The 25643-nt window shown below is 46.8% G+C and overlaps 1 protein-coding gene across 3 annotated transcripts; it reads right to left on the reverse strand.

Annotated features, from left to right (window-relative positions):
• Window positions 1-605: 605 nt before the first annotated feature.
• Window positions 606-25319, reverse strand: PTPN11 (protein tyrosine phosphatase non-receptor type 11). 3 transcript variants are annotated; one of them, XM_021544666.4, is made up of 16 exons: window positions 25148-25319; window positions 20267-20389; window positions 19031-19225; window positions 17796-17988; window positions 16613-16729; window positions 16012-16125; window positions 13318-13414; window positions 12725-12804; window positions 12460-12618; window positions 9435-9566; window positions 8169-8323; window positions 6904-6971; window positions 6621-6772; window positions 4456-4568; window positions 4128-4229; window positions 606-3811 (listed from the first exon to the last, which is right to left on the reverse strand). In XM_021544666.4, the coding sequence occupies exons 1-15, from the start codon at window positions 25159-25161 to the stop codon at window positions 4160-4162; spliced, it is 1782 nt and encodes a 593-aa protein (XP_021400341.1). In that variant the 5' UTR covers window positions 25162-25319; the 3' UTR covers window positions 606-3811; window positions 4128-4159. The 3 variants fall into 3 exon arrangements, with proteins under 3 accessions (XP_021400341.1, XP_085449374.1, XP_085449375.1); XM_085593248.1 differs by lacking the exon at window positions 25148-25319 and adding an exon at window positions 20793-20812; XM_085593249.1 differs by lacking the exons at window positions 20267-20389; window positions 25148-25319 and adding an exon at window positions 19339-19471.
• Between the last annotated feature and the right edge of the window lie 324 nt (window positions 25320-25643).

The raw sequence follows: 25643 nt of genomic DNA on the forward strand, positions 1-25643 counted from the left end.
GGGAGCAACAGCTCCTCCCTCATCCCAGGAGAGCTGGCTGTGGCTGAGTGGGATGTGGAGAGAAAAGGACAGGACTGTCCTTCCCTCCTTCCCAAATCAAACTGATCGTACACCAGGAGCAAGAGGAGAGGCCAAGCCCCAGCCAGCTTTGAGCACGGAATTCCAGAATCCTGGAATGGGCTGGGCTGGGAGTTCAGCATCATCCAGCTCCATCCCCTGCCAGCAGCCCAGGCTGCTGCTCCCTGCCCAATCTGGCCTTGGATTCTTCCAGGCATGGGGCAGCCACAGCTTCTCTGGGAATTCTAACCCCACCCTCCCAGGGAAGAATTTCTTCCCAATATCCCATCCTTGGTGCCTAAGCTGGAGAACACAGGGACTGACAAATCATGGTAAGAAAATGCTTTTTATTTAATTTTTTTTTTTTTCTATTTTGAATTACTTTTTTTTCCCTTTTTTGAAATGGAATTTCTGCTGTTCACAGATATGGTTTATTCCTGATAACACAGCTTGGCAGCAATAAAAAAAAAAACAACTAAATCAAACCCACTGCAACTGAATTAAACCCCATAAATACCAGCCCAGAAAACAATGGACAACCACCACTATTTCTATACAGGAACTATTATTTAATGTCACATTTTGACAACTGTAAATGGGCTACAGACTGTGGGCAAAAGGCAAGAGGTGAAATCTTTTTGAAACACCAGATGTAGAATAAACAGCTCATTTCTCAACATTTACATGATTCACATCAAATTGATGACATCCTAAATGTATTCCTTCTAAAGGATAGAAATTTTGCAATAAAATATTACATTTCATTTAATACTCTGGTACAATACTTCATACATTGCAGGAAAAAAAAAAATAAATGCAAGGCCTATTCCACCTAATAAGATCCTTTTTCATTAGTCTTTAGTACTGCAATAAAAAAAAAATCACAGTAATGTCATAAATAAACAGGCTTGAAATTATTCATTACCTTTCACTATTGAAAAGGGAGAAATGAACAATTAATTTGAAATAATGGAGTTATGGGTAGAAAATCTAACCCTGACAACACATCTTAGTCCCAGCTGCGAAATTCCTCAGCCCTACAACAAAAAAAAAGGGAACAGGTTGGATACCTTTGTTAGCTGTGTTCTGGTTAATCATGTCTCAAACACGTCTTTTAGGAGGAAAAAAGGAAAGTTTGGTCAGGATTAATAGAACCAATCAGGCCTAACAAGAGTTAGCTGAAATTAAAGTGTATTTCTCTAACACATTCAGTAAATGAAGTCTGCAGCAAATCCACACTGGCATCAATCGTTGTGCCTTGGGGTAAATTGCCCCTGTGGGACAAAGGCTTCTCCAAGAGAACCCAGGGATCCCTTTCCCATCCCTGCTCCAGAACAACAGCCAGCACTGCTTCCAAGTGAATTCCCTAAACCTGGGAATCCCTGAACCACACTCACTCATCTCCCCTGAACCAAAGGATGTTTCTCTTGGCTGCTTCATCTGCCACAACCCCGAATTTATTTGCTGGAATTAATGCAGGAAATGCTTTAAGAACCCTCCCTGTCTCTGGTGACAGATTTTAGGGTGCAGGGGCTCCCCTTTGGTGCCCACCAGGTTCAGAACAGGTTCAGAAAGGAGAATTTATTCCTTCAGTCACAACCTTGCAGATCCTGCTCCCCCCTCAGTGACATTCCCCCACCGTGTGCTCCCCGGGATTCCCACACATTCTGCAGCAGGAACTCCCTGCTGCCACGGAGAACAATTCCAAATAAAATCCTCCAGAGGCAGGCTCTGAACGAGGTCAGGAGGCCACGCTGTGCTGATTGCTGCTTGCACAGGTCCAGCCTTTAAGACACTTCACATGAGCTGAGTGCAGAGTTGAGATTCCCTCAGATCCTTCCCTCTTTTCTCCTGACTTTTCCCCTCTGGCTTCCCAGTTTGGAGCAGAGCAGCTCCAAACCCCACCTTGGGTGTGTCCCCACCTTGCTCCAACCTCTGAAGAGCAGAATTTGACTCTGCACAGAGTTTGAGGCAAATATTTAATTACTCCATGCAAATGTCAACACTTCAAGTGATCCCTGTTCAGCAGGAAGGAGCTGGGAACAGGGACAGGCTGGCAGGGATGGAGAACAGGAATCTCACTTCCAAATCACCACATTTCTGTCTCCTCATCTATTCCAATCTAGGAAGGGCACAAGAATTCAGGGCTGGAGCATAAGGCTGTGACAGTCAAGCACATTTATGGTGTGCTGGTGACAGGAGTTCCAAAAAATCAAGTCCCAAAGCCCCGAAAGACAAAAAGGACAAGAGGCCAAGAACAAAATTCTGCTTAACATTAATGAAGCACCTTCATTCAGTGCAAACAAGCTGCTCAAATATTGGAATTTGCAAAGCACTCTGAGGACCAGCTGATGGCATCTCCACCTCTGACAAAGCTGCATTAAGTTACATTCCAGGCTCCAGCAGAATTCCACCAGGAAGGCAAATAACCCCATTCCAACCACACAGGAAGGGTCAGGCATCCTGTGTGGGGATGGGAATCACTCCTCAACACCACTCAAGTCCCAAAACGTCCCCAAAACCAGGGACAAGGTGCTGGGGAGATAACAAGCCCCACTCCTTCAGCCTGGTCCTGCCATCCACAGCTCCAAGGGGAGCTGCTGGTCCAGGGCAGAGCCAGGGGAAGGAATCACATGGAAGCTCCCCAAATCTTCCTTGGGGAGTCTCTGGAAGAGGCTTTGTCTCCCCAAGTGGTTCCAGGTGGTTTTCCATGCACTGGGACAGGAAGGTCCAGGCAGCTCCCAAAGGCACTTGGGGTGGGACAGTGCCCCTGGTGTGGCCTCGCTGCTCCTGTCCCACCAGGAATCCTGGGATCCCTCCTTCCCTAAAAATCCAGGAGGCTCCTCCACAGCTTCCACGTCCCCAGCACAAAGGCAGGAGGGCTCCCTGGTACCAGCAGTGGGTTACTGGTTTCACTGGGTTTAAACATCCTGCAGCTTCTTAATGAACACCTGAATTCTACCAGTTCAGTCTCATTTAATTGAGCACAAAGTCACCACAGAGTGTCCTCACAAACCACCCCCAGGTCACCGAGTCTCCTGAAGGACACAGGGAATTCCTATTCTGGGCACAGATCACAGAAAAGAAACTTTGTTTGATGTAAAAGCAACTTTGCATAAATTCCTCCAAAATAGCCCATCTAGCCACACAGCAAAATTGGAATCAAAGCCACCAATTACCACAAAAAAAAAGCACCTTCATCTCAAGAACTGCTCACCCTAGGAAGCTCAGTCTGAGTTTGAAATGTATCAGGACTAATTTGATCATGCACTTGGTTCTATTCACGCTGGTGATCCACTGTTTTCCAACAATCCACATTGTTCCCATCAGTATTTTACATTTCATGTCACGGATTTATCCATGGCATTGCTCTCCCACCACCCACCCCCACCCAGTGCCTCCCAAAAACCCCACAACTGCTCAAATAAGGAAAAAAAAAAAACCCCACTAACAGCCATACTGTGAAACCAAAATACTATTTAAAAAAACAAATGGGTGACAGTCCAACAGTTTGCAGGATTCAAAACTGACTCTACAAAGTAATTGTCTACCTTGTAGAAAGGATTTCCTTTTATTTGGAAAATGAGCAATTGGAAATTGGAGAGAAGAGATAAAAACAATCTTTAGATGCTCTGAAGTTTTGCCTACTGAAGGATTAAAACCGTAAATAAAAAGGTACCAAGCCCTCGGAGTTCACTGCTCACGTGAAGCTTCTTCCATCTCTTTCTTGGCCTTTTAAAAACCATTTTCATGTCTGGGAAAGGAAAAAAATGAAGAATTATTGAGGAAAAAACCCAGAAGTTATTTCTTATTCAGGCATTGTACAGAGAAGTGCACGGCTGTGACTCAAAAAAGCTTAAACTCAACCCAAAGGCTCAACCCTGGCTTAGAAACTGTGTGGGTGCTTAGGCAAAAAAAGGTGAGATTGTGTATAAAGGTCATTAAAATTAAATTGAAATTAGCTTTTGGAACTCAGGCACCCTAATGGGATCAATTCCAAGCATTTTGGGCATTCCCTGGGTTTTCTCTCAAGCCAGGCTGGACACAGCCCCTCCTCTGGCCATACACACCTGCCTTGGCCTGGAAGGCTCTGAACATCTTCTCATCTGAAACTCTTCTGCTGCTGCATCAGCCCCACATTTTCATATACTCTAGCACTATCTTCTCTCATTCTGAAATGAAATCAGGATTTAGTCTCACCAATCTCATTTGAGACCAAATTAAAAAAAAAAAATCCTATTATACACACCACGTAATTCAGGGACAGTTTATTTTACTTGATTTATTTTCAGAGGAAAGCCCAGGATAACAGGGCAGGCTCTGGGGTAACTCAGCCTCGTTTGAGGTCTCTGAAGATGAGACAGAGCAGCTCAAAACTGAGGGCAGGACTGGACTTACTCTGGACACGTTGGGGTTGGGGTGCAGGGGGGGAGAGGGCTCTGATCCCCGCTCGTCTGGTCCGATAACGAATATTTAATGTTTGTGTACTCGTGACCTTTCCTCTTGCTCTTCTGTGAAGCAAAACACACAACAAAAAGCCAGGTTTGGGGTTAATCCCAGCAACCAATCAGTGAGACAGTGCAGCAGTTCCAAGAGGAGACACCCATGGGTGTTATTAGGTTTGTGAGGAGAGCTCAGTCCTGCAGTGAACACTGAGCACACCTAAGCCTGGCTCCAGCTGTTGGTGAGACCAAACCTGCAAATCCCCATTTTCCCCCATCCCACCATCTCCAGCAGAACTCACCAACCCTCTGAATGTACTCAATCCTCATCTCCTTGGCAGAGAACTCCCCATTTCATTCTTGAGCAGCCAGTGGGCTTCCCACTGACCTTATTTCCAGCTCGGAGCTGGGGCCAACGGAGCGACACCGTTGTTTGCAGGAGCTCTAATAAAATAATATCTGAGCCCATTAGGTTTGATATAAAAAGCAGCCAAGCTGTTATTTGGATTCTGCACATATGCTCCAGGCTGCAGCCAATTGTGCTGGCACCCAGCTCCAGATCCTGCCAGGGAACTACGCCGGGAAAGAAACAGGAGATGGATTTTTTCCTTTTTCCAGGCATTCATAATGCCTGGAAACACTGAAACCAACAATGTAGACATGGAAGTTTTGCAGAGAATTGGGGTTTGGGGAGGGGGGCGTGGGTTTATTTGGGTTTTTTTTAATGCTGCAACAAGTCCTGAGGGCTGACCCAATCTCACAGCAGAGGCTGATGGAGCCTCCAGGGAGTTCTGGCTCCTGAATTCCCATTAAGAACTTTCCTGGGATTGAAGCTCTTCCAGGATGGTCTCCTGAAAGTCCCTCAGCTCATTCTGCTGTTTCTTAAATCACTCTTAGCCAGCATTTATGACAAAGCTGTCCCGAGCAGTTTGTGGGAACACAGCTTGGGGAAGGTTTTGTTGAGCAAACCTGGATTTGCTTCATTGAACAAAGGCTGGGAGACAAAGGTGGATTGGTGGATCCATGGAATGCAGAATTTGTGGGATGGACCACCAGGACATTTTGTAAGAACCAGCTGATAAAAAGGAACTAACTCAGTAAGTGTTGGAAAGTCCCCAGCAGGGAAAAAGATACTAAAAAGAGTAAAAATCTAATTAGCTTAGAAAGCAAAAGGTACAAATCCCAACTGCCATGAGGTCAGGGCAGGGAGCAGCAGGGACAGGCAGAAAACATCAGTTCTTTATCACAAAACCAGGAAACTGCTGTAAAACCCCCCAGAAGTGGAGTGCAAGGAATTCCCTGAACAGGAAGGGGCAGGGGAAGGTCTTTGTGGTTGTCACCACTTATTCCCAAACATTTCTGATCCCACCACACTCCTGGCAGTGTTTTTTTTGGATCACCACACTCGCCCTTTCATTTTCCATTCCAATAAACTAATTTCCTACCAATAAACTCCCAAAATTGGAATTGGAGTGTTCAGCATTTGATTTTCCTCTTTGAGGAATGGAGGGAATAAGCTTTGAAATCTCCTTGAAACACAAAGAGCACAAGGTTCTGCTTTGATTAACAGACCCTTATCTTTTATTCTTCCTCCAGAGGAAATTTGATAACAGGAAGGAACTTTGGGGGCAGGGCTGGGGACAGGGAGGGCAGGAGAGAATTTCACTTAAATTAAGGAGGGAATTCCACCTAATATTTTAAAGGGAAAATTCCAATTAGTTATTTAAGGGTGGGATTGCACTCAATAATGTAAGGAGAGGATTCTACCTGATAATTATGGAGAAGATTCCACTTCATTTAAGGAGAGGATTCCACTTCATTTAAGGAGAGGATTCCACTTGACAATTTAGGGAGAGGATTCCACATAATATTTTAAGATGATTTCACCTAATAATTTAAGGAGGGAATTCCACCTAATAATGTAAGGAGAGGATTCCACCTGGTGTTTTAAGGAGAGGATTCCACCTAACAATTTAATTAATTCTTAAGCACAATGAAGTGAAACACAGGAGACAGATCACACCTTCAGACCCAGCCTCCCCACAGCACAATCCCCTACAAATGCCCAGCTCCCTGCTGGGATCCTGGCACGTTCCTGCTGGATATTTGGGATGGACCCACCTGCTCCTCCTCGATCCTGCGCTGGAGGGTCTCGATGTAGTGCTGCACTGCCATGTAAATGAACCTGTACTGGGCCTCTGTCTGCACCATCCCTGAGCGCTGGGACCTCACCATCTGGATGGTCTTGGGGACATCGATGTCACAGTCCACCCCTGGGGACATCCACGGCATTGGGGAAGAGCAGGAAGAGAACCACGGTGAGGGTGGAGCTCACCTGAATTCTCCATCAGCACTCCGGGGGTGGATCCATGCACGGGCAGGGAAATCAAAGGGTTAAAGGTACCTTTCTCTCGGATGATGTCAATGAGGATGTCAATGACAATGAAAGTTCCTGTTCGCCCAATCCCAGCACTGGAAGAATGGGAAAAAAGGGAATTTTCATTGTTTTGCTCTTTCTGAATGCACACCAAAACCCCAACCAAAGGAATTCCAAATTGTAGCCAAGGGCTTCCAAATTACAGCCAGAGTCAAATCAGAGACCTCAGGGAAGGAACAGAAATCAGCACTTCTGTCCCTCAGTGTTTATAAACACCCCTGAATAAAAAAAACCCCTGTAAGGTCAGATCTAACATTTCCTTGCCTAAAAAGCATCTCACTTACAAGCTGAGAGCACCCAAAAAGGACAGAGCCCTCACAGAGGTGGGAAGAGATGCCAGAATTCCCAATGCTCCAGCCAGGACTGGTCCCATCTTCTCATCCAACAGCAGAAATTTTCATTTACACAAAGGTTCACACTCTGAAATCCCTTCCCAAGGGGAGCACCCAGAATGTGACATTGTACAGACAGAAAACAGGGAATGCTGAGCAACTCCCAGGGAAGGTTTTCCTTTTTGAAGGTCTCAGCTCCCTGGGCCAGAAGTGTGGGAGCCCCGGCCTGGTTCAGGGGTTCCGTGTGGTGGAAAAGTCTCTCCTCCAAGCTGTGCTTCCAAAGAAAACTCAGCAGTCTCTGTTGTTCTGTCTCAAGGCAGTTTATTGCAAGTTATCTAAAAGATTTTCTTCTGGGGCTGCTGTGGTTTGCTCACAGCTCAGGCAGAGGCACACACACACCCTGACATCCTCTCTGACCCCGACTGCTTCTTCTCTTCCCACCCAGGGCTGCTGCTGTCTGTTATATGATATGTGACAAATGTTTACAGTTTTCCCCAATGCCTATTACCTATATTAAATGGTGCTCTTCTATTCTAAACCAATCTGTGAGTGCCAATATCACCAAGAACATGGAAGCAAGGAAGAAGAAAGAGGAGGAACAGGAACGGCCTACATTCCTCCATCTTAAAACTTCTGACCCCCATGTACAAACCCCCCTATACAGGTGTTAAAACCCCCTTGTACAATACTAAAACAATCTTCCCTCTACTTTGTAACTACTTCTACTATAATATCTAAACTCAAAGTTGGTAAATCACTCCATGGTTCAAACCCAAAATCACAGCTGTTTCCAGCTGCCTGCCAGGGTCTCAAATGCTTCTTGCCAGGGCTTGGAACCTCCAAAAATGTCTGAGGGGCATTTTGAGTCCAAACAAAAAGGAGGAGTAGCAGGAGCCTCACCTGCAGTGGACCACGACAGGCCCTGCATCAGGGATGCTCTCCTGCTTGTGGTGCACCTCCTCCAGGAAATCCAGGACACCGCCGGGATCGCTGGGGACGCCGTGGTCGGGCCAGGTCCTGAAGTGGTACTGCCACACCGTCCTCTCCGTGTTCCCCTGCAGGAACAGGGACACAAACCCTGCTGCCCCAAACCCAGCTCCTCACGGGCCACAGCTGGGTCAGATGGGGAAGGGGAATGGCCCAAATCCAACCCGAGCTCCACAATTCCCAAAGGAGGGAACAAGCCAGGGCAGCACTTCCTGGCTTGGCACATCAAGTTACTAAATCCCCCAAATTAAAATATCGCCAGGTTTGCCAGAGGTCAGGGAGCAAGACAAGATTCCTGTACTCCAAAGGTAAGTGGAGATTTTTGGGATACACCATGGCAAAGAAAATTCCATAAAATCCTGCCAGGGCAGCTCCCAGCTATGAAGCAACATCTCTATGTTCAGTCTTGTAATAATAAAATCCCATATTCCTGCTTTTTTAGGGAGGTTCCTACAGGCTGGATGAGCTAAAATAAATGCCAAGACTTTTGCTGCAGGAGCAGGGAATTTTTCCCATCAAGCATCCAGAATTTTTCCCATCAAGCACCCAGAATTTTTCCCATCAAGCACCCAGAATTCCTGCTTGGCCACATCTTCCATCCCAGTGCCTCCCTCCCTAAGTTGGAAATACAGAGATTCACATTGAGCAGCTAAAATTTCAGCAGGTAAAATTTAACAAAGGGAGGCTTGACGTGACAGGAACCTGTCCCCAATTCCCCTGGTTTGCTTCTCCTCCCTGATCCAAACTGCTCCTTAACAGGAAGTGCCATTTCCACATTGTTTTCTCACCTTTTCACCCCTTCCCTTAAGTGAATTTTCCACACCCTAGACCCACATACAACTTTTCCTTTCAATACAACCATTTCCATAAGGGAGCAAGTGCTTGGCTGGATGGAAGTGTCCTCAGCTAAAAGCATTATCCCTCCTCCCAGATTCCCTGCAAGCTCTGCAGCAGTTCCTCTCCTGCCAAAAGCTGCTTAGGCAGGAAAATCTTCAATTATCCCAAGGGCAAAGAGAAAGATGGATGGAACTAAACGTGGAGCTTCAAAGGAAGGCAGGGCTCCATTTCTTCATCTCTGAGTGCTTTTATTGATTCCAGAGAAATGGGCCAATCCTGCCATTTTTTTCCTTGGGTGATCCACAAGCTGAGCTCAAAGGACAGAGTTCCTCTCGTACTCACCTGGCCAACTTTGGAAAGTTTCAGCTCTCTCAGGGTGTAATCGTGTGCTGCACTCTCCTTCACATTCCGGACACGCATCACTCCGTACTCCTTCAGGGAATATTCATCTGGCCAGTACTTGACACACTTACTCTGCAAGATTTCAAAATATATTAAAAAAAAAAAAAAAAATTAAAAAAAAACAAAACACAAAAAAAACCCACCAAAAAAAAAACAAACAAACAAACAAAAAACCCCAAAAACCCCAAACAAACAAAAAAAACAACCCAAAAACCAAAACCAAATTAAAAGAAAAGGAATGATCAGGCAGGAAAAAAAAAAAAGGCTGCATTGCAAACTCAACCCTGAAGCTTTTATTTCAGACTTCACAGAGGACAATCAGCTGATGAGGTAAAGATTATTTTAATGGGAAGTTTCTCCTCTCTGTAACAACCACTGGATAATTTCAGACAGGTACAGGCCCATCTCTCCTCTTAGCACCTCTTGGGATATTTTGTGCCTGGATATTTCCAAAAGCTGGAGATTAAAATCCTGCTTTTTGTACCCCAAGTCACAGGTCTCAAAATACAGAATTCCACCAGAATCCAGCCCCACAGCCCAAACCCTACAGGCTGCAAAAGAAGAAAGGTCAAAGGTATAAATAATTTCCAGTGGAAATAGAACTTGGATATTTGATTTTCCATGGCTTGCAGCAGAAGGGGCTGACACAGCCCTGGTTCATTCATCAAAGTGGGTCCAGGCTCCTGCAAAGGGAGCAGTTCATGGGTCTGCAGGTCCTAAAATGCAGAGTTTTTGGTGTGCTGCTCCTCCATCAAGATTATCTTTGCCCATGGATAAAATTCCATCCATTGAGGAATAGATTCACCTATCAGCACCTGGGTTTGGCTCCTGTGACAGGCCAGGAACGAGCAGCTCCTGGGAATGCAGCACCAAAGCAGGAATTATTGTAGGAGCAGCTCCTAGCAAGAGCAAACACAGACCAAACACCAAGCCCTACAGAGCAACAGGGTCTATTTGCAGTTATTCTAAATATTCAGGACAAAACATGGCCCAGGGAAGCTGCTCCTGCCAGCCCAAGGCAGAGGAAGATGGCTGAACATGCCCACACAGGCAACAAGATGCTTTTCTGCTATTTTTGCCCTTCTTTCCCTGTCACAAGGGGAGAAGCTGAAGCAAATACTCTGAAACTGAAGCAAATACACTGATTTTGGGGGGTGCCAGCAGAAATAACTTGCAGCTTTCAATGCAGAGCTCTGAGCAGTTGGTAGAGCAAGTTTGAACAGCAACGTGATGTTAAAATAAGCTTTACTCTGCTGGAAGGGTTGCTGAACTGCCTCCAAAAGCCCAAAACTCCTTTAATTTCTAAGGATTTGCTGGTTCTGCACTTTAAAGCACATCCAGGACTCGATGCAGGGCTGGGATGTTCCACAGCTCCTCCCTTCCTCAGGCTATGAGCTCTTGGAGGCAGCTCTGCTGCAAAGGGCTCTCTCCTTCCTGCAAACAGCTTGGCCTGAGATAAAAAATCTTTGATTTGACATCAGGACTGGTATTTGCAGCTCTTTAAGAAGTGAAATAGGCATCACAAAACAATCAAGGGTACACAAAGAATAAGCAATGCAGCACTGATGAATTAAAGTGTTTTCTCCAGCAAAAGGGCTGAGCAAACTTTGGGAAGAATAATGGAGAAACTGCAGAGGAGCAGAGGCCGTTCAGGAGGTTCTAAAGGAAATAATAAATAACTTGAAGGAAGAAAGGTGTATTCAAATCAACTCCATCATTTATTTCTCCTCTTCCAAAACAAAGATTATCACTGGGAAGGGGGAGCTTCTCCCCCTGTCAGTGAAATCTCAGGAAGGAAACACAAATCCTGTCCCTGTATCAGGGTGATGAAGTGACAGAACTTTATAAAGACTAAAAAAAGATCCACAAGACAAAGTCAAAGACTAAAAACAAAAATACACAGGATAAAGTCCAATGGCTCCAACGAACAGCAGCAGTGGCAGCTTTGACACCTCAATTAGGGAGAAAATCCTGTAAAATGTTGTGTTGTTTGTCTTCAGTCCACCCACACAAAGTCCCTGGGGGTGAGGAACCCCTGCAATCATCAGTCACTCACACAAAAACTTCACCTTTTAGCTTGATTTTTTTTTTCCACAAGTGATGCTCCCCTAAAAAGGCAACACCTTTGTACTCAGAAACAGATGATGAGAATATGGAAGGAGGCAAAAACGTGGACAATAGTGTGTGGAAGAAGCAGAGAAACTTAAAAAGAACAGTAGAGAGAACAGACAGTATTTATCAAACAGAAAAAAGATCAGAAGCAACAAATTCCAAAGATAAATCCTTACAATCCCCAGGAAACTGTGTGTGGCTGTTGCCAGGATATCAATGTTCAACTATTCCTATTCTTTCCTGCCTTGTGTCATTAGAAACCAGAAACAAATTAAAATATCCCCAGGTTTGCCAGAGGCCAGGGAGCAAGACCAGATTTTTGGGATATACCATTGAAGAGAAAATTCCTCTTTGAGAGCATAAAATCCTGCCAGGGCAGCTCCCAGCTATGAAGCAATATCTCTGTGTTCAGTCTTGTAATAATAAAATCCCATATTCCTGCTTTTTTAGGGAGGTTCCTACAGGCTGGATGAGCTAAAATAAATGCCAAGACTTTTGCTGCAGGACCAGGGAATTTTTCCCTTCAAGCACCCAAAATTCCTGCTTGGCCACATCTCCCATCCCAGTGCCTCCCTCCCTGAATTGGAAATACAGAGATTCACATTGAGCAGCTAAAATTTCAGCAGGCAAACCTTAATAAAGAGAGGCTTGATGTGACAGGAATCTATCCCAAATTCTCACAGGCACCAATACAAATTCTCATCCCAAATTCTCACAGGCACCTTCCAGAGCTCCAAGGAATCCTGCACCACACCAAATTCCAGCCATAAATCAATTTATCCCAGTCAGCTCAGCTCCTACTTGTACTCAAATGTCAGGACCTTTCCCAAAGCCAGCTGGAGTCTGGTTTTACCTTTCCTCTTTCCACTTCTTTTGTGGTCATGACAATAACTCGGGAATTCTCCTGGAACACCATCCTCCAGAAATCATTCACCGTGTTCTGTAGGCAGCCTTGGGTAGCAATGTAACTTTTTTTTGGCTTTGAGTTGTTGCACTTGGTTTCAAACTCAGGCTAGAGGAAAAAAAAACATAAAACCAAAAAACAAACAGCAATTCAACAAACTGTGTGTGATCAGATTCCCTTGGATTTAGGGAAGGGGAGGTGGGAATACACTCACCATAATAATATTAGCATTGATATAGTCTGACACAGGTTCATTGGGATCACCATCGTGGAGAACAACTCTGGTGTGATCAACTGCAAAAATACACAGGGATGTCAAGCACTTGCATTGTACAGTTGTGACCACATAGCAGCTATCAATTAATTATCAATCTTTGTAAATAAGTGATCAGATTATTCCAAATTGCCCCTTTTGCTTCCTTTAAACAAGTGGCTGTGACCAGCTGGACCAAAACATGACCTGGGAATTCAGGAGCACAGGGACACTCAAACACTAAGTCAAGGCAAAAGCTTGGGACTTGCATGTTGCAGTTCTGTCCCCCAAATTAATCCTCTTAAATGTAAGTATTCCAGCCTGTTGAGTTGAGGGATATGAGGCTTTTAAATGAAAGCTGAAGATAAAAACAAGTATTACAAATACCTACAAAGTGCAAATGTGTGAGCCCAAATTGGAAACGGGATAATCCTCATAAGAGAGGAAATTATCATTAAAGCAAAGCCAAAGGCCAGTGGTACTTAATTAACCCTGTATTAATGAGGAAAATAAACCAGAGTAACATTAAATGGCAATGAGGGGTCGATACTTACAGGGTAAAATGTTTTTGTATCTATTTTTGTTCTTGTTTTCCTGGCGCTGCCCTTCCTTACGGCTGTAGAGGAGTTTGCATTCCTGCTGCTGCAAGGTCTGAGGGGAAAGCACACACAGGGGGGCTCAAAAAAAGCAGGATGGACTGGCCCATGCTCACAGCAAAAAAAAGGGAGGAGAGGGGCATCAGGTGACTACAAATGGGTTCTCCATCAATTATCCCAGTGAAGGAACAACCTGGAGTGGGGATTTCTGGAACACAATGCTCCAGGGACAGCAGCAGTTCAAAACTTGCACAGCCAGGCTGTTTATGGCAAATCTCCCCATTCCCAAAGCTCCCTGGAGCTGGAGGCACCAGGATCCCAACGCTTTGCTCCAAGTTTTTATCCCCAAAGCAGTTCTGGCTCCACTAAAAGGAACACCCAGGTTTTGGAAGCTGCTCCCCTCACCATTCCCACCCTCCAGACTCTTGCTGTTATTTAATTGGCACATTTGTTCATTCCTGTCTGTCTGATACTCCCTCATCTAATGACCTTGGATAATGAGGCTGATCCTAAAGCCAGGGAAAGCAAAAGAAGAGATGCAAAGTTTCAAGCTTGTGACAAAGGACAGAAAACAGCCCCCAGAGAATTGCCTATGGAATCCCAGGCAAAAGGACTGAGAGCTAAACTTTCACAGCAAGTTAAAGAATTGGAGCAATTAAATGTGCGTGGAAACCACATCTTCCTTCCTGGAGTTAATTATCATTGCTTGGAGCATCCCTGAGGAGAGATCCACGAGCAGCAGCGACTCCCAACAAGCCCATTCAGAACTGGAACAACACAACCATAAATCTGAATATCCTCCTCCACTTCCCTACAACATCCCAGCACTAAGCTCAGAAATAACCATTTTTCAGAAGGAAAAAACATTACAAGGGCTGTCAACATTCCTGCCCGGTGGTTCCTGGGACAAGAGGATTCCTGCCTGGAGACAAGTAATTTAAATTCACCATCTGGGCTGGCAGCTCCTGAACAGCACAGACAGGGATCCATGGACAACCTGGAGCTGTTCCCCCCTCCTGCCACCATGGGGGACAGCTGGAGCTTCCCTGAGGGGAATGGAAAAGCAGGGCACTAAAACTGCTACGAGAGGGTTTCATTCCCAAAAAAATAAGGGTTAGTGCTGACCTCACTGACAGCAGCAAAGGGAAAAAAGAAGTGCCATGTCCCACAGGTAAAATATTTTATTTATTGGCTTTTCCTGCTAGATTTTTCCTTCTGTAAGGAAAACACTGAGAAATCCACTCCAAGAAAGATTTCTTCAACGTGTAGCAGAGGTCAGGAAAGAACTGTGAATTAATAGCTCAGTTGTGTTTTGCCAAACCAACGATCCCTTCCCACACACATGACCTCTGCTGACTTCCATCCCTCTCCAGATGGAATTCTGGTCACTCTGACCATTCAGCAGCCCTGGATCAAGGACTGTCCCCTCTCTCTGGAAAGAGAAAGGGGAAGACTTAATCTCATTTTATCATTTCCCAATGCCATCACCTCACCATCTGATATTCCCCTCACACACCTCTGTGCCAATTCCTTCACTTTTCATGGATTAACTTTCCTTCTCCTGGCAATAATCAGAGTAGACTGAAAAGTACATTTAGTTAATGGATATTTCTGATCATAGAGGGTTTTTTCAAGGATAGTCACTTTTCAAATCCATCACTGTTCAGGAAGTTTCTCAAACCAACCTCTCTGGAGCTCCCTGAGCACTTCCCAGTTTCCTGTTGCCATCTGCTGGTGGAATTCCAGACTCCACAGGTGGTTTTGTGTGTGTGAGATATAAACCAACCCATTATAGCCAGCCTGGAGTGTTCCAGACCAGGCTGGATGGGGCTTGGAGCAACCTGGGATAGGGGAAGATGTTCCTGCCCACGGCAGGGGTGGGGAGGATGGGGTTTAAGGTCCCTCACAACCCAAATCATTCCACTATCCCAGGTTGCTCCAAGCCCCAGCCAATCTGGCCTTGGACACTTCCAGGGATGGGGCACCCAGAGCTTCTCTGGGAAGAGTTTCTTCCAAATTCTGGAAGGATTTCTTCACAATATCCCATCTAAACCTCTTCTAGTTTGAAGCTATTCTCCCTATCCTGTCCCTACACATTTTGGAAGAAATTTGGAATTTTGCCTGCAGAGAGAAATGAAACACCCAAACAAACCAAAAATAAACCTCCAGAAGTCCAAGGAATATAATAATAATATAATCCATGTTGTTTCATCCCAGAGCTTTCTACCTCTTCCCAATGGCTTTAAGATCCCCAAAAAACGACCATCAAAAAGCCACAAGGACAAGTTCAATGGATGGGCTGAGAAATGGAAGTTACCCTAAAGAAATGGTTCCCAACTTCCTAAACAGCAGAAGGAACTGGAAGGATTGTCCTGGTGGGACAAACACAGGAGGTTCCCTCAAGGTGGGAAAGATATCCAGGAGGATATTCTGGATAAAAAGCACTCTGAGAATCAGGGAAAAAAAGGCAAATATTTCAAGCCACAAGAATGGAGCTGGCAAAGCCCTGGAGATGGGAGCAAAACCAGGGATCTGAAGTGACGGAGAGGAAGAAACAGCAGGAAGGCAGAACCCAACGTGACTTTAGCAGGGTGAGAGTGAACACTGGAGGAAACACTGGAGGAAACATTCCTTGGAATGTTAAGGAATTACCTCAAACTCTTCCCAGAAGCCCTGCTTGACTTTATCCGTGGTCTCTGCCAGTTTGCTGAGCTCCCTGACTCGGCTCTCGATCTCGGCAGCGTTAATCCGGGTGGTGTTCAGGGGCTGGGGGACACAACAGCCCAGGGTGAGCAAAGAACAACACGGAAAGACAACTCAAACACAAATCCCCTAAGGTGAGGCTATTTTAATGGGGATTTTGGGATCCAGGCCTCTTTTTGGGTGTAAGAGTTTTGGAATTCAAGCAAAGGGCAGTGAGGAAGGGGACGGTGAAAAGTTGTTTTTAAAGCCTCACTGTTTTTACTTAATGTATTAAATTGTCTCATTTCTGCACATGCCCTGCAACTCCTACAGTGCAGGATAACAGCAGGAAATTCTGCACATCAGAGACAACACTCTATCCCTTCACAAGCCTAACAAAAATTGCTTCCGTTGAAATTTTTCATTCATTTAATGAAGTTTTACTCCTCTTTTTTTTTTTCTTTTTTTTTGCTTCAGAAAACAAAAAAGTCTTGCAGAACGTATGGAAAAGCTGCATTTCAACAACATATCCTGGAGGTGGCAAAGCTCAGGGGTGGCCTGTCCTTCTCACCTGTTTGAGTTGCAGCACGGTGCCCAAAGTCTCCACCATGGGGTTCTTCTTGTAATGCTCCACCAGATCCGTCAGAGAGTCAAACTTCTCCCCTCCACCAACGTCGTATTTGAGATCCTGAAAAGACAAATGCTCCTCAAAATAAATGCACTTCCCACCACCACAGCCACAGCACCTCTAGGCTGTGCCTTGTTTCAGAAATAACCTCCAGAATCATGTGCAGAAGACTCTACTGAAATCCTTCTGCTAAAGGATAGAAGTTTAACAAATGGAAACACAGACATCCCCAAACATGCAGGACATCCCCTTGAAAATCGATTTATCTGCTTTTTTAGAGGGCTGATTTCCTCTGAACCAGGGTTCAGGCAGCTCTGGAGCTACAGGATGAGAATGCAGGAATTAGGGATTTGAATTGATTTCCAAAACTAAATGTATGATTGGGTCCTGAAAGGCTGGTACTGCCTGGCAGCATCCCACTTTTAAGGAAGCAAATGCCAAATTATTTTCCTCAAAGACATAGATGCTAATTGCACATCAGAGAGGTTTTCTTGAAAAAATAAACATATTCTGATAATTCAACATTTATAGTCCTGGTAGGTCATTTCTACCTCCAAACTACTTCTGTTAGTGCATTTTAGGTGTTTTTATACAATTTAGTTATTGCACTGTCTTTGGGCACAACAGAAGTAAAAGAATAAGAAAAATCCATTACAAAAAATCTATGATTATTATTTAAATAGCAGGCCATTGAGATAGATTAAATATTAAAACTGTAACTTAGTAATATTCCGGTGAAGAACTACCTTATACTAAATAGAAGATTTAGATTTCAGGGCATTCCTTGGAGTGAACAGTCGTTTTCACAGACTGTTGATCATCTATCAGGTGTAACTACCTGAACTGACAGGAGAGAGACATCTGTGGATAGATCTTCATTTATCCCATCACTCCTCTTGTGATAGAATCCACCCAGGAGACTGCAAAGGCTCCCTGAGCACAGCAAAGTCTGATTTGAGCCAGAAGGCCCTGACAGGAGCCAGTCAGCCAAGCAGTCCCCAAAAAATACTGGAATTTTGATGCCATCAAAGGAGTCATTTTGATCAAAGGGATGATCTGCAGCAAGCCCAGGGAAAAGGGGATTGTATCCAGAGCTGCTGGCCCATGGATTCCCTGCTTTTCCTACCTGGCAGTGGATCATGACGTGTGTCACTTTGGATTTGCCGTCGTTGCTCTCTCCTTTGTCATCCCCCGTCCTCACGGAAAGGACAAAGTCCCCAGGGTGGCTCTGGCTCTCCCTCACCAGGAAACTCCCATGTTTTCCTTTCTCTGTCAAGAGTTTCTCAGCTTCTCTCCCAGAGAGATGCCCGTGAAACCACCTGGAAGTGAAGTGACACAGAGGGAGACACCCTGCTTAGCATCCCAGCTGAACCCACTGGCTCCGGGTGTTTATTATGAAATTGAATCCTTCTGTTCACTCAGCAACAGCCAGGTCTAGAGAAAACTTCTCAGCTGGTAAAAATAATAAATAAAATAAGCTTTGGAAGTGTCCAGGTGCACACCAGTGAGGATAGAAACACTTCAAAGCACTTCCATGGAGTTTCCTACAAGCTTCCAGTGAAGCTTTGATTTGGATCCTTCACAAAAATCCCAATAAACACCACTTACACTCCAACCTTCCCCTCAGTCAAAGCATTCATTCTTCTTTTATTTCCTTCATGAAACATTCTAAAATGATAAACTTGTGGAAACTTCATACTTTTGAGACCTCACCCTTCCATCCCATTAGGAACTGGAGAGAATAATCCCAGCAAATCTCAATTCTTCAGGAAATAGGGCCAAAAAAGTATCAATCCTCCCCACCTCTGTTAAGGTATTCTGAGGAGCGAGAAAACTTGTTTGAGTATTTTTCCTCATTTTTTCACTTCTAGGAATAAACAGGTATCTGCTGGTTTAGTTCTGACCCTTGACATTTCCTCAAATCCAGAGTCTCAAATTCTCTTTATTAACCACGCTCCTCAAAACAGGAGTTTGAGGAATCTGAGGATTTGTATGGCCTTCACTTTCTACCCACTGCTAAGAAAAGCACAAGAAGTTATGCCCAGAAATATCCCTGGGAATTCCTTGCAGTAGCAACAGCATCAGAACTTCTCCAATTAAATGTTCTTCCAGTAAAAATAAAGGGAATTATGCCCTCTTTTTCAGTCCTGTTCCACTCAAGAATGCTGAAGGGAACAGGTACTGAGGCTTGGATTGCTTCACCTTTAACCACATTTATTCACCTATTTTGGAAGGAACCTCCCTGAAACAAACCCAAGGTTGTGGCCACCCTTTTCCCAGATGGAGGCTGAGCGTGAAGAGGGATAAACACAGCATTTATTAAGAAGCACAAGGACATTGAGGTTCCACCACTTCCCTGACCTTTCTGAGGTGGGATCAGCACAGTTGAGGGGATATTTCAGCTCTATGACATCTCCATTCTTTTCCTTGAGCTGCCCATGGTGTTCCATGTAGTACTGGACCAGCTCAGCCAGCGTGGCAAACTTCTCTCCCCCGTAGAGGTCATAGTAGTCACCTGTGTTCTGGATCTTGATGTGGGTGACAGCTCCAGTTCGTCTAAGATTTGAAAGAGAGGACAAAAAAAACCCTCCCCAAGTCAGCTGATCAATCAATCAATCAATCAATCAATCACTTTTACATTTGGTGATGGTGGAGAAATCCATACTCACAATTCCAGCATGGAGCTACTGCAGAAGAGCTGAGCTCCTCTGCTTCAGCCTCTCTGCACACCAGCCAGGGAGAACAGGAGAACGATTCTGTGCTGGAGGCAGCACAAACCCTGCAATTCTGTGCTGGAGCCCCACCAGAAACACCTCAGAGCCACACACAATTCCACACACAGGCACAAGGGTGGAGGATGAGAGGAGCTGAATATTCTGGAGAGACTCAGCAGAGATGGTTTGCTCCTTTCTCCAGAATCCCCAGCAGCTCCCAAGGTGTCTCCCTCAGGAAACATTTGCCTCTGCCTGCTGCCAGTCTCTAATATTAAGGAAGAGCAGCTCCCAGCAGCAATCCCCTCCTGTGCCACAAGCCTGTTATCTCACAAGTGTCCAAGCAGCACAACTCTTATCACCAATCCCACTTTTCCCTTTTCCTTTATCTACTTCCTCTTGCTGTCTTTTCCCCATCCCTACCACGCAGTGTCAGGGGACAACTGTCACAGAAAGCCTATTTTGGAAGCTGAAAAAGCCACAGTTGCCCTTAAAAACTTGCTGACTTTTCCTGTGCAAGGAGGGTCTGGATTTCCTGCTGGATCACTAATTCCCAACACCTCTGCTCCTTCCAGTTGGTTATCAAATGGATTTGTAAAGGGCTAAAAGCAATGTTACAATCAACCTATTTCTGCTTTCCCTGAGCAATTTTGTCCTGCTGTAAAATCAGAATTCACTCCCCTCCAATCTAGAGCTGGGTAAAAGCATTTGAGGAGCTTTTCAGGGCAAATGGGAGAAAAAGAAGAGGGAAAAGTGAACACTAAAAGGTGACCAGAGCATTCTTTCACCTCTTTCAAGGAGCTCATCCACAGCTCTTTCCCCACAGGACAGCAGCAAATTAAGATCATTTCCAACCTGGGGCAAGACTGGGAAGAGCCAAACTCACCTAACAGAGAGTGTGAAGTCTCCTGGGTTACTTTTGCTGGGCCGTGCCAAGAAGCTGCCATCGACTCCTCTTGTTAACAGCAGGTTTTCTGCCTCCACCCCAGTGATATTTGGATGAAACCATCTACAAGAGGTTGAAAAGAAAGAATGTTAATAAACAAACAGCAGGCTTTCAGAGTTAACTCACACAGAGCAATCTGACAGCTTCCAAACTAAGTTTTGCACCTAAATAAAGAAAATTTCTGTTCGTTATTAGTTTCACTTTGCAACTTTATATATTGCAACTTTTTGTAAGCCTAAGAATTGGCTTACAAAATGAATTACATTCATCCCTATTCTGACTGCCTGGATTAAAATGATATCAAAGGTACACAAAATAAACACAGACCAGAAGTGGTATTTCCTTACTCCAGCAAAACACAGCACACAAAGAAACTGAAAGACAAACAGGAAAAATACCTAAAAATAAAACAAAACATCCCAAGTGACACTTGACAACATTTTGAAGGTTAAAAACTGAACAAAACCTCATGGTTTGGGGCACAGCTGAGGGGGTCAGGAAGGAACTCCCCGCGTGGACACCCCACTGCTCTTCCTCCCAGGAATGTGGAGCCGGGGTCGGATCTGTCCCGTTTAAATACAACCACAGAGGAATCTCCTATTGATCCTCACCACCCACAAAGTGCCCTCAATGACTATCCCAGAGCCAGGCAGAGCTGGGGCTGGGCTGTGGCCAACAGCTCCGGGTCCCCACCTCTGACATTGACTTTGGAGACTTATTTGCAGCCGCTCCGTGTCACCACTGCCTCTGCTCTTATCTGGAATTTACCCATTTTTGTTGGAGCCCTGAAGGAGTTCTGCATGGAAGGGTTTGGTGAGGATTTTAGAAGGCAAATTCTAAAAAGAAACCATTGGGGTATAAGCACCCCAACCTCAGCTCAGTTATCTTTTGCACTTGGCAATTAAAAAGCACCTTTAATTTTTCGAGTTAAATCTTCATTCTTGTGCGCTGAAAGAACCCAGCCTGCTCCTCTTTTGTTCATCTCTAGGATTTTCCAAAGTACAACAAAATATATCCAAAACACTCCACAGTCAGGCTCATCACAGGGAGAGAAGGGTTATATCCAGAAAAACTGAACAGCATTCCTGATCCAGTCAGCATTTCAGGCTAAATTGCTAAGTCAGCAATATATAAGAGCACAGGTCTAAATTTAGGGTTATTATTTCAATTGTTGCAATTTCTTCTCTACTGAAAAATTGCCAATATTCTCACCAAAGCCTTCTCTAGAGCATTCTCTTCAGAAATGTTCTGGAGTTTTAGGATTCTAGAAAATCCAAATCTCCAGCAAGTAATTCAAATGGGAATTAGGATCCTTTTCAGAAGTAAATTGTGTGAATCTTCTTGTGAATCTTTTTCCTCCCTTGTTAATAATATTCTACTTGCACCATGAAAATCTAGTGAATAGCCCCCATCTTTCACTGAAGAACAACAAAGAAAATGCCATATTTATGCACAGGACATGGAAAAAACCATCCAAAAATACTTCCAAATTATCACAGCAAATGGGAATGAACTAATGAATAATGTTACATCTATCTAACAATTATTCAAAGATGAAGCAAAGTTCTCACAAAAGAAACTGCATGAGCATCAGTACCTGGCATGAACTGAACATTAATTAACACATTTCAGCCCACAAAAGGTTGTCTGGAGAAGGTGATCATATATTTACCATATTTCCAATCTCAAAATTTTACTTCCATTAGGAGAAAAAAAAAAAAACCAGCAAAAAATGTGCAGTTTGCAAACTTTTTAAATATGCACAGGATTCAAGAGAAACCTTGGTAAATTTTGGAGTTTATAGCAAAAAATGTCTAAAGAGGCAGAGGAGAAATTATTGGGATTGCTTCTCCAGACTTATGATGACATTCCATAAACTTCATCCAATGGAATATCTTCTGCATCCCACCCTGAACCTCAAGGAAGGAGCTGTACTTGAGTGGTTACAGCAAAGGAAAATTAATAATTTATGTACAGAGGTGAACACAAATAACCTGCTATGTAACCAGCATTTAAAGGAGAGGCTAAACACACCATAGATGGTTCAAACCCCAAAATCTCTCTCCCACACCCACACCAAGATGCCAAAAGCCAAGTGCAGCGAAGCCAAGCTACACCTGGGAGGGTTTCTTGGTTTCTTGCACTTTATGTAACTCTGGCTCTGCTGGCGCCTCGTCCTCCTGCTCCCTCAGCTCTGTATTTTTGGCTTTGAGTAGGAAGCTGCATTTGTCAGCCACCCCAAATAGCAGAATGGGGGTGTCAGTGATCCCTGCCAGCGGTTCCGGCGGCCAGGAGGATCCTCCTTGAAGTGCTGCCATCCCTTGTGCTCCCAACCTTGGGGCTGCAGCCCTTCCAAGCTGGGAGGGGACAGCCGAGGGCCAGCGCTCCGCAGTGACACCCCCCCTGAGCCAGGACCTGCTCTCACACTTCCTTTTATAGGGATGGAATGCATTTGGGGCTTTTTATCCTGTTTTCCCTGCCCATGTCCCGTGGCAGCAGGTGCAGAGCTGCCCCGGCCAAGGGCAGTAAATGCAATCGCAGAAGTCACCCAAACCCACGCCCTGGTCAGACTGGCTCCTCACCATCCCTCCCGCAGCAATTCCCACTCGGGGGCTTGGAATACACCGTTGCCAGCCCATAATTAGCTCACAGCAAGGTGGGAATGTTGGTGAGAGGAACCAGTGAAACAGCAGGGGCTCAAAACCAAGAGGGTATCAGCAAAGCAAGGAACCTTCTAATGAAAAAACAAAAAAACCCCAGTGGAAAATCCACCCTTCCCACAATGATCCCTTTTTTGTTATCACGGTCCAGCAAAGACCAGCAGGATCTGTGCTCCCTAAGTCACACACTGCCAGCACATTTCTCTCTTACCAAACCAAAAGAATTAAATCAATACAATTTTCCATGCAGTGATTGGTTTTTTTAATCACCTTTGCAAGAGCAAAGGAGAGATGGAATCAGTTCTGTCTCAGCTGTCACAGCCACAGCACTGGGGATGTGCTGACGGGTACTTTAATTACTCCTATTTATAGGCTCATCAGTTGATATTTCCCAGCTTTTTTCAGTCTCCCTCACAAGTTACAATTTAGGGCTCTAAGCGGAATAACAGCATTTTTCTGGCAAGAAGGAAATTCACAGTGCTGCCAAAAGGTAACTTGTTCCCAGTGTGAGCAGGCATATCCAGAAAACACAACACAGATTAAAAAGCCTCCATATAGTTAAAAAAAACCCAACTACTATAAATGGCCATGAGATTGAAACCAACTCATCCAGATTCACCATCTTGAGCAGAAGAAGAGAGAGGACAACTTACCCTTGAAGAAATTATAATTTAATAGGTATTAGTTAGAGAGGTGAATGAATTGAAATTGTGGCTGCCCCATCCCTGGAAGTGTCCAAGGTCAGGTGGGAGCTTGGAGCAACCTGAGATAGTGGAAGGTGTCCCTGCCCATGGCAGGGGATGGAATGGGATGAGCTTTATGGTCCCTTCCAACCCAAACCAGTCTGAGAATCTTAGAACAGATCTGTTAAAAAGGGTAAATACACCTATACCCTTTTCTGACAATAATTCCACTAAAACCCAACATTTACCCAAATCTCTGAGCCCAAAAGGACACTGGGTACCAGACAAACGTCAAAATTCCTTAAGGACAGTGAGAAGCTACAACAAAGAAATGGGTTTGGCTGTTCACCAGTGCTTTAACGGCGCCACAAGGGTTTGAAATTAGAACGAATGGTGATAACTGGTTAAGAAGGCAGCTGTGGGCAGCTCAGGGACACTCGCTCTGTAGCTGGGCCGTGTTTTAGGGTGGGTCAATCAGCGGTGCTGCCTCCCGACGGAGCAGCACGACCCCTGTGCCTCGGTACCGAGCACATCCCGCATACGAACCATTCACCCCTCGGCTCCAGCGCTCCGCGGGGACACTCACTTGAACCCCCCCAAAAACCGGGAGCACCGGCGACGAGACACTCGAAGCCACCCGACCCCTTCATCCCCGGGAGGTTCCGCTGGGACCGAGCGGGGATATCCCCCGGGAACGGGCTCCGGGACATCCCCCGGGAACGGGCACCGGGACATCCCCCCGGGAGCGGGCACCGGGATATCCCCCGGGAGCGGGCGGGAGCGGGCACCGGGATATCCCCCGGGAACGGGCACCGGGACATCCCCCCGGGAGCGGGCACCGGGACATCCCCCCGGGAGCGGGCACCGGGACATCCCCCCGGGAGCGGGCACCGGGACATCCCCCGGGAACGGGCACCGGGACATCCCCCGGGAGCGGGCACCGGGATATCCCCCGGGAACGGGCACCGGGACATCCCCCCGGGAGCGGGCACCGGGACATCCCCCCGGGAGCGGGCACCGGGACATCCCCCCGGGAGCGGGCACCGGGACATCCCCCGGGAGCGGGCTCCGGGACATCCCCCCGGGAACGGGCGGGAGCGGGCACCGGGACATCCCCCGGGAGCGGGCACCGGGACATCCCCCCGGGAGCGGGCACCGGGACATCCCCCGGGAACGGGCACCGGGACATCCCCCGGGAACGGGCACCGGGACATCCCCCCGGGAACAGGCACCGGGATATCCCCCGGGAACGGGCACCGGGACATCCCCCGGGAACGGGCACCGGGACATCCCCCCGGGAGCGGGCACCGGGACATCCTCCGGGAACGGGGCGCTGCCGGGGCGGCTCCCGGGGGTGCCGCCCGCCCGCAGGGAGCGGCCGCGTCCCCGCACCCCCGGAGCGGGCGCGGAGGCGCCCCCGGAGCCGCGGCCCCTGCCCGCCGCCCTCCCCGCCGGCGCGGCCGCCGCTCCCGCCTCACCTCCGCGATGTCATCTTCCCCCGTGGCCCCGGCGGGTCGCGGTGCGCCGGCCCCCCCGCGCCGCCCGCCGCTCACATGGGGGTCCCGGCGGGGCCGCGGCCTTCGGGCGCTGCGGGGAGCGCGAACAACGGCGGCCTCGGGCCCGCGAGCGCGGCGCGGCCCGCCCCGCGTCACCGCCCGCGCCGTCATCGCCCCGCGCCGCGCCCCGCCCCGCGCCGCCGCTCCGCCCCGGGGGCTGCGGGACCCCCGGCGCGGGAGCGCGGGGACACCGCAGCCCCGCTCGCGCGCGGGGCGGGGCGCGGAGCCGGCCGAGCCCCGAGCGGACGCGGGTTAAGCGGCGGCGGCGCGGTGGGGCCGCTGCCCGGGCCGGGGCTCCCGCAGCCCCCGGAGCGGGCGCGGGGTCTGGTGTCCCCCCGCCGCTGACCCGGGGCTGCCCCGGGCAGCGCGGGCGCTCCCGGACTACGAGTCCCGTGCTCCCCCGCGCGGCGCGCTGACG

This window comes from Lonchura striata, chromosome 15, assembly GCF_050655825.1.
Source record: "Lonchura striata isolate lonStrDom1 chromosome 15, ASM5065582v1, whole genome shotgun sequence".
Taxonomy (NCBI): Eukaryota; Metazoa; Chordata; class Aves; order Passeriformes; family Estrildidae; genus Lonchura; species Lonchura striata.